Here is a 7,707-nt window from a genome sequence, read left to right as displayed (position 1 = left end):
TGAAGGAGCAAGAGACCCATTACATATGGACACATGGAAAACAATTTGAATAGTAACATGCCATATTTGATCATGATGATTGAGCCAAAAAGGTTTGAGGAGAAATATGAATTATAAGATTTCTATAATGCATCTTTAGAAAGTGAGGAAGAGCCTTGCAGTATCAGGAGCACAAAGAAAAAGCAATTGTCTTGTCAGAGCAGGAAATGTTAGTGAAGACAGTTTAATCTGGGAGCTTTCGAGTGACTAATTGCAGCAGAGTCACCATGAAGCTTGGCCATAGAGAAACCTGGCTTGATTAGAAGGCTGCATTTTTTTCCATAAAACTTCTGCTGATAAATGGCATTGTGTTTTTTTCAGTGTGATGATTTGGCACTATTATTGCTAACTTGGACCAGGAACATCTCTGTTCATGCTCGTGCTTTCTTTAGGACCAATTTTCATTCCCTTAACTCTTCATGCATGAGCAAATAATGCTACCCTGCAGAAAGGAAAGGCAAAGGGCCTCTGTTTTCATGGCATAATTTCTCTGACTTTACTATTTTTAATTTTTTTTTAAATAAAGCCTTCCGGTTTTAGAAAATATGGATGAAAGAGAAAGTATGCATTTCTTTTTACCCTTGATACTGCAGTGCTTTGGGTCTTGCTGTGAGGGACAGAAATTCTTTCAGCTTTCTTCTCTTTAAGGGGAAAAGCATCTGCCAAAGAAGAGGATGCTGTTGGTTGGGTTGTGCTTGATCAAGAACAGGAAAGGGTGGTCAGCCCTAAACTCTTCAGAGACACTTGTAACCTCTATCCCAGCTCCTGTTGAACCTACCACCTCACTGCCTGCTTCATAGATTTCCACAAATGCCTCATGGACAGCTTCAGACATCTTCAAGCTCTCTGCTGAAGAGATGCCAGACAGATTGGCTGATGAGCTGAACAGGTCAGTCATACCCAAGGCCATTAAGACAGATGTGAGGTTATATTTTTCCTCCATCTTCATGCGGGGGAGGTACACTTTCATTTTCCTCTCTTCCATCATATTAGGATTGGTCCACTCCATGAGTTTTTCAAAGGTGATTGCGTTCTCAATCTGCAAGGAGACAAGCAAATGAGATCTCTGGGATGAAAGCACAACTTCCTTTGTGGCAAGGCAGTACCAGTGGTGGGGTTTTTTCTCTTTTAAACCGACTGCTCTTGGCATAGCATTTTTTCTAAGTGTATACAGATTAATGTATCTAGGAGAGGAAAGTAAACTATGACTCTTTCGTCTCTGCTCTGTCCTGCTTTCTATTTCTTTGACAGGCTCACTGCCAATTAATTTTCTTAGTGAGATGGCTACGCAGCAAATTTCACCTGAACTTCTTCCGTATTTATTTTCTTTCTTTGGGAAATATATTCCAAAAAGTATTCTGTGCTTTTGAGTTGTAAGCTCTATCTACATTTAAGACCTCCAAGTAACCAATTAGTAATACCTGAACTATCAGTTATTACTGAGGAAATTTAGCTGTGTACAAATGCCTCTTCATTTTTATAATTTAGATTCTTTGAGTTAGTGTACAAACATTTCAATGAACTCTCATTTATTGCTTTTCCTATTCAGACTAACTACAGTCCTCCTAATGGCAATATCCCATGCCTGTATTCTGATCATCTCAACAATAGTATGACATGTACATTTTATTGTCTGAAATTGCTTTAACCATTCCAGTAGCCCTCATATTCAGTTTTTAGATAGTTTAATTACTGAAGGTATGAAGGAAGCATGTTGAGCACTGCCAAACCAAACAATAATTACAACTAGTACAGCTAATATGAACTTCCCAGGAAGCTCCTCAGTGTGCAGGAATGGAGATATAAAACCTTTGGAGTTCAAGCAGCTGGAGTAACAGCTGCTTAGCTGAGAAGAATCTGTTCTGCAGTGACCAATATTTACCCCACTAAACCAGTTCCTTAAGCAATCCATGCTCAGCACAAACTATTGCAAGACCACTGAGACAGCTGCATGCTTCTATGCAACGATTCCATGTTGCCTGTGTTCAGATCTGTGCTGGTGAAGCATTTTAGGATAACTTCATTGTGAAGGGCTTTGCAGCACTTAAATTTCACTGTGTTTATGGTGAATCTAACTACCAGGACCATACCTGCTCCAGGCCAGAGACATCATCAGGCAACATCACCAACATGCTCAGCTGCCCGCTGGCATATGGAAGCTCCAGGATCTTCATTTTCTCAGAAGCCATCACTGCCACTTTAAATGAACCAATCTGATACATCATCTGCACAGGTTTGCTTTCTTGCTGCAAAGCCAAATAAGATAATATAGTTTTCACAAAGATTATTCTTAGAGTGTAGAAATGTCTACTTATGGTTAAAACTATTGATAGCTTTTGTTCAGGAAGATTGTATAACAACTTGTCTACTCTCTTCATAAATTCTAGAAGACACCTTTAAGGTGATGTATGCCCATGTACCTTAGTCATTCTGAAAGGCACTGCCTGGGTGTCTTCATCCTTAAATGCTTTCTCCCACACTCCTTTGAAGTAAATGGCATTAACAAGGACCATTTGAGTCTGGGGATCCACAGAGCCCGGTTGAAGGATATTTTTGATCATTCCTTTAAGAATGCAGAGGAAAAGAGAACACATATATAACACATCTGTGTATATCACATCTTACTTGGCAATCACAACGTTAAATGAAGAGTATAGAATCTGTGGGGAGGAGGGTGTAGGGCAGGGACATTGTTTTTGCAGCTGTAATCTTATGCTTCTGAGGTTGATTTGCTCACTGCTGTTGGCAACAACTGTTGTTTCCCTCTTTGTAGAGATTTATAATGAGACTTATAAGACCCAGAGATTTACTTGTTAGAAAATGAGTAGACCTGTATATTTTGTGACAATAGGAAGACCCATTTGAACCTTTTATCCCAAGACAGTTTCCAACCCAAACAGTAAACATAAATACTTCTTGCTTCGAACCAAAGTTGAAAGGAGATGACTATATAAAGAAGGTAGTAGGAAAGAAAACCAGAATTTGATTCTGCTTTCTTTTTATACTTTGTTCTTTTTTATTCTGCAGTCCTCGTGCACATAGCAAGCTCCTCCCTTAGTCCTTTCCCACTAATATCTTAATCATAGACTGGTTTTCTCCTTCAACGTATGACACAACACCAGAGGTTGTGTGATTGTGAATATTTTCATTTCAGTTAAAATTCAGCATATTTTATCTGTCTTTGCTGTGCAGGACGTGTTTCAAGCGTGAGTGAGGAGGCCAGGAAGAGACTGGAAGAATGGAGGAACCACATGGAGATGCAGTAGGGTAGAAATCCCAATTGTGGTATACCTCTATGCATTTCATACACCTCCCTACCATTCCTTAACTCTGTGGTTTTCCATTGCCCTTTACCTGTTAAAATTTCTCAAGTACCTTGTGACTGCATGCCCTACAGGCACACAACAGGCACACAACAAGTCTGGGAAGCTTGAGGGCAAAGCACACTGATCAAAGGATATCCAGATTCTAAACATTAGTGTCAAACCACTTGTCAATGTGTAAAAAGCATATTCTAGTGCTGTCCCTTTCATCAGGACTGGAAGTATTACATACCCGCAAAGTCCCTACAGATATAAAGAGTCCTCTAAAAGGGATGTGCCTGAGGAAAAGAAGATTGTTAAATGATAGCTCCCTAACTGGGAACTCATCTATTATCCAGGAGAAGGAACAGAGGGAGAGGTTTAGGGGATTTTTTTGTCTCCTGACTTAAGTGTTCTCATATACTGTTCAAACATGGTGGCAGAAGGGAAAATACCTATGCCAATATTTATCTTGCTCTTACCATTTGTCTGACTTTCAACCCAGGAGTTGATGAACTCTCTGGCTTGATCTGCAGCTGTCTGAAAGCTGATAGTTGCCAAGCCTTCTTTATACAGTTCCTTCACACACTGTAAGTATTCCTGCAAAGGAAGAGTATGCAGTTTTCAGATCGGAATGTCAAAACATTTTGCAAATGTGAAATGCAAGAATGAAATTAACAGATATGAATAATCTGCTTATTAAGGCTAATCAGTAAGCTATGATTCTAGGGCATAAGCATCTCAAGATTTGACATTCATTGCTTCAAGCAAGAGTATATGCTCACATTTTTAAAATATTTTCCAAAACTGAGTTTGGTCAAAATATGGCATTCATTTCCATTGAAGTATAAGGGTTTGGTTTTTTCATTTTGCCCACTTTTTAACTTTTTATTTTGCAATGGTATTTTCCTTTAATTTCAAATTAAATATTCCTTTCAATGGGAAAACTTGAAATATTTTTAACCTTAAGTTATTTTTCAGGTTTGTTTTACAAGTTGAGAAAACAGTTGGAGTTAACTCTTTCCAACAAAAGTTACCTTTATTAATTTTACCCTGAGGTGATTGGATCATGATTGTACTTTGCACAAACATCTTTTTTGCTAGGCACATTTTTCTCAAGGCTGTAGAGGGTTAGGGCTGTGATAGAGAGGTTGTGAATCCTGTCTTCCATGTAGACATAAAGATTTATGTCTTTATTTTTATAGACATAAAATTTTCTTTCTTCCATAAAGAAAATTTCTTTAGCAGAACCTAGACTTCTCACAGTGCTTTTGCATTACAGAATGGTACAGCTTTGACATGGAAATACATGCAGATCAGATCTTAGAGCAACTCACCGGCAGGATTGGGTATGTTTCTTCAGCATAAAGTCTACTGGCAAAGCTGAGTGAATAATTGTCGCTTGGTTTGGTGATTTGGGTGAACATGTCTTTAAGTGAAATGTGGACGCTTACAGATGTGCCGCACTGAATCGTTGGCATGAATGCAAATAAAAAGATAGATGATGTTATTCTAGTCTTAGTACTTAGTAGGTTTTTCATACTATATGAGAAGTGTAGAGTAGTTCAGACACTCCTGCTTACAAAACTGTTGTTCAGCCTGTATGTCTTGTTGCTCTAACTACACCAATGTAGGAAATTTCTAATATATACAATTCTGTGCTGGTTTTCTACTGTTATTTCTTCATCCCTCTCTCAGGGGGATTCTTAATTACCCACTACAGTAATCTAGCTCCAACAGATCAGGTAGGGTTTCCTCCATTCTCAACCAGTCCCATTTAACCAGTAATATCCAGCTACCTTGCCTAAGCATACAAATATCTATAATTTTCCCTATTTGCCCTATATTATGGTGCTGGGTTTCATCTTATGCTTGTTCTGAATCCTCTGTTACCTCCCTTCTCTCTCTATTCTTATGAACAAAGTGTTCCCCCATCTGCTGGATGCAGAGCACTACCTGCACATCAGAGAGGGGTTGGAACTGCTAAGAGACTGCTTTATCTGCTAGGTTTTGCTCCCAGGAGAAAGTGACATACAGAAGGAGATGGAATTATTTCTGTACCTGAGATTCAATAGCCTCTCCAGATCCTGTGATTTTATCGAAGTGAACAACCTGTAATTGAAAATAACAGTAGTTGAAATAACAGGTATGACAAAAAAAAGGTTATGCAACTAGATTAACACATGTTGTTTGAAGTAAACCTATTGGCTAATTGAGAAGCTGGATGACTCACAAGGTGCAATCCATCTGTACCATCTGTGAATAGCTGTGCCCACTGTTGCCTGCTTAGATGTTCTCTTTTTCTGTAGAACATCTAGAATTCAGCTCCAGTGTGCCATTAATAATACTAACTTTTTTCCAGGTAACAAGCCAGCCACTCTCTATGAAGGAAGAGCTTCCTCATAGGAAACTCGTGTGAAACATTTTATGGTCTGGAGACATGTTTTGGCTCTTTCGCTGGAGATTTCATCTATTTTCCTTACTCTAAAAAAAGGACCACTGGAATGTGTTGTTCTCTTTGAGAATCCTACTGCTAACAATGACAAAATTAAAATTTAAATCCAGTTTCAAGATTTCTGGCTGATGCATTTGTTTAACACTATGGGAGTTTGAGGTGGCCACAGCTTTTGGTAACTCTGGATCCAGATTTTTTTTAGCCTCTGAGCTATGTGAGGGACATTATCATATAATTAAGTGCTATAGCTCTATTGAGCAGCAGGAAGGTTTATATCCTTAACTGTAGCCTCACCTTATCTATCTGAGCCCTGGTGTTTTCTCTTGCACCTAGGTAGACCATGGACAGAGCTGAAATGATGCTCAGGGGGGAGTAGAAGATGTTCTCATTGACATGCTGGACTTTCAGCTCCTTGAATACATCAAAACAAAATTCTGTGCTTGCTGCACCGATGGAGCCCATTGTGAAACCGGTATTGCCTAGAGCGAACAGAAGAAGTACAATGACAATGTAATGATGGAATACTGTACAAACAGAGCGCAATGCACTTTAATAGTAGTTTTTAGGCAATGAAATATAAACAAGTAGTTTTGAAGTCATTCTGTGGTAACATGCCTATTGCTATGCTCATGCCCGTTAGAAACTCTATATTCATAAATCTATTTCTGCATTTGTATTCAGTTGCTTTTTTGGCAGTGAAGTTCCTCAGAGGTCTTAAATCTGTATGTGATTTCTGTTTACCTTTTTAAAGGAGACAAACAAAAATTGCCTGTACTTATTTTCATTCAGTGAAGGCTAGAATTCCTTGGTACTTTTTAGTACCTTTGATGAAAACAAGAAAATATGATGTCTTTGATATACTTGCAAAGCTGGAAATTTGAAGTGCAAATTTTAGTACACTTGCTCTAGGTTTGGACACATATAAGTAAAAGCAGAGGCTGGCTGACTATTTTTATTTTCTAAAAATAAATCAATGCAGTAAAATATCTATTTGTTACACAGTAGTTACTGTCAGTAGATCTTCAAAGGCTCGTAGCTTTACCCTTGTTTTAGTAATGGAAGCATGGATAGGCAATATAGTTTGTCTAAGGTCACCTAGTCTAGGAAAGAGACTGATACACAAGATTCATATTCCATGCTATTGTGCTTTCATGTATAGCTTACTTTGCTTAAATATATCTATATATACTACACTATAAGCTTTCTGAGAAATTAAATTTTGTTAGTGACATTCAAATAGAATAGAAATGCAGACATGGTAAAATAACAATAGCTACCATAATACAGCACTGTTAAATGAATATTGTGGCATAGACCCGTAAAAGCTTTATATTTGTTTCTCTCTGAGGCTGCTATAAAGTACTGGATGGTATAAGTCCTGTGTAGCCACAGTACTTATATAAAGCACAACTTTTGAAGTCAGCATTGATCTGGTTTACTTCCTGTGATTTATAGAAATTGTGAAAGTTCATTGTCTTTCAAAATCCAAACCCTTATGTAGGTGCTTAATGCTGGTATCTCAAGTTTGTCTTTGGAGTGTTAAACTCCACCAAGGCTTTTAGTGACCATGCTCATGAGTATACACATACACTCACACACACATCTCTTACTTTCCTTTCTGTATACAAGTTCACATTTATAGATTAATGTAAAAATATGTCTGTATGCCCGCACATGTTCTTATCTTGTGTGATGTTCACCAACTGTATTTTCCAGGGATGCAACTGAAAGAGAAATTTCACACTAATATAAACCTAGCAAATTCACTGAATGCCACGGTTTTGCTCTCAGTGCACACTGTTGAACTGGAGGTCAAGCAAGCAAACTCATTCTTTGGCTGCCAAAATCAAACTTAAAAGATACCGAGTGAGAAGATAAGTCACTCTGAAATAAAATAATATTTTAAGCACA

At 38.1% G+C, this 7,707-nt stretch overlaps 1 protein-coding gene across 1 annotated transcript; it reads right to left on the bottom strand.

The window, feature by feature from the left end:
• Positions 1-625: 625 nt before the first annotated feature.
• On the bottom strand, positions 626-6,258 carry LOC104635853 (ovalbumin). The gene is made up of 7 exons (XM_010302837.2): positions 6,091-6,258; positions 5,403-5,453; positions 4,679-4,807; positions 3,824-3,941; positions 2,460-2,602; positions 2,130-2,285; positions 626-1,078 (listed from the first exon to the last, which is right to left on the bottom strand). Exons 1-7 carry the CDS (start codon positions 6,256-6,258, stop codon positions 683-685), a joined length of 1,161 nt encoding a protein of 386 aa, XP_010301139.1. The 3' UTR covers positions 626-682.
• Positions 6,259-7,707: the final 1,449 nt, after the last annotated feature.

The sequence above is a fragment of the Balearica regulorum genome, chromosome 2, assembly GCF_011004875.1.
Source record: "Balearica regulorum gibbericeps isolate bBalReg1 chromosome 2, bBalReg1.pri, whole genome shotgun sequence".
In the NCBI taxonomy this organism is placed as follows: Eukaryota; Metazoa; Chordata; class Aves; order Gruiformes; family Gruidae; genus Balearica; species Balearica regulorum.
Note: the sequence above shows the minus strand (reverse complement) of the source record. Positions and strands in the feature narration are given on the sequence as shown.

What these genes read in the sequence shown, in the direction of transcription:
- LOC104635853 (XM_010302837.2), bottom strand. Translation starts at nt 6,258, where the DNA reads ATGGGCTCCATCGGTGCAGCAAGCACAGAATTTTGTTTTGATGTATTC. An exon ending in CCAGGGCTCAGATAGATAAG is followed by an intron (nt 5,454 to 6,090) that starts GTGAGGCTACAG and finishes TTTCAATTACAG; the next exon opens with GTTGTTCACTTCGATAAAAT. An exon ending in AAACATACCCAATCCTGCCG is followed by an intron (nt 3,942 to 4,678) that starts GTGAGTTGCTCT and finishes CTTCCTTTGCAG; the next exon opens with GAATACTTACAGTGTGTGAA.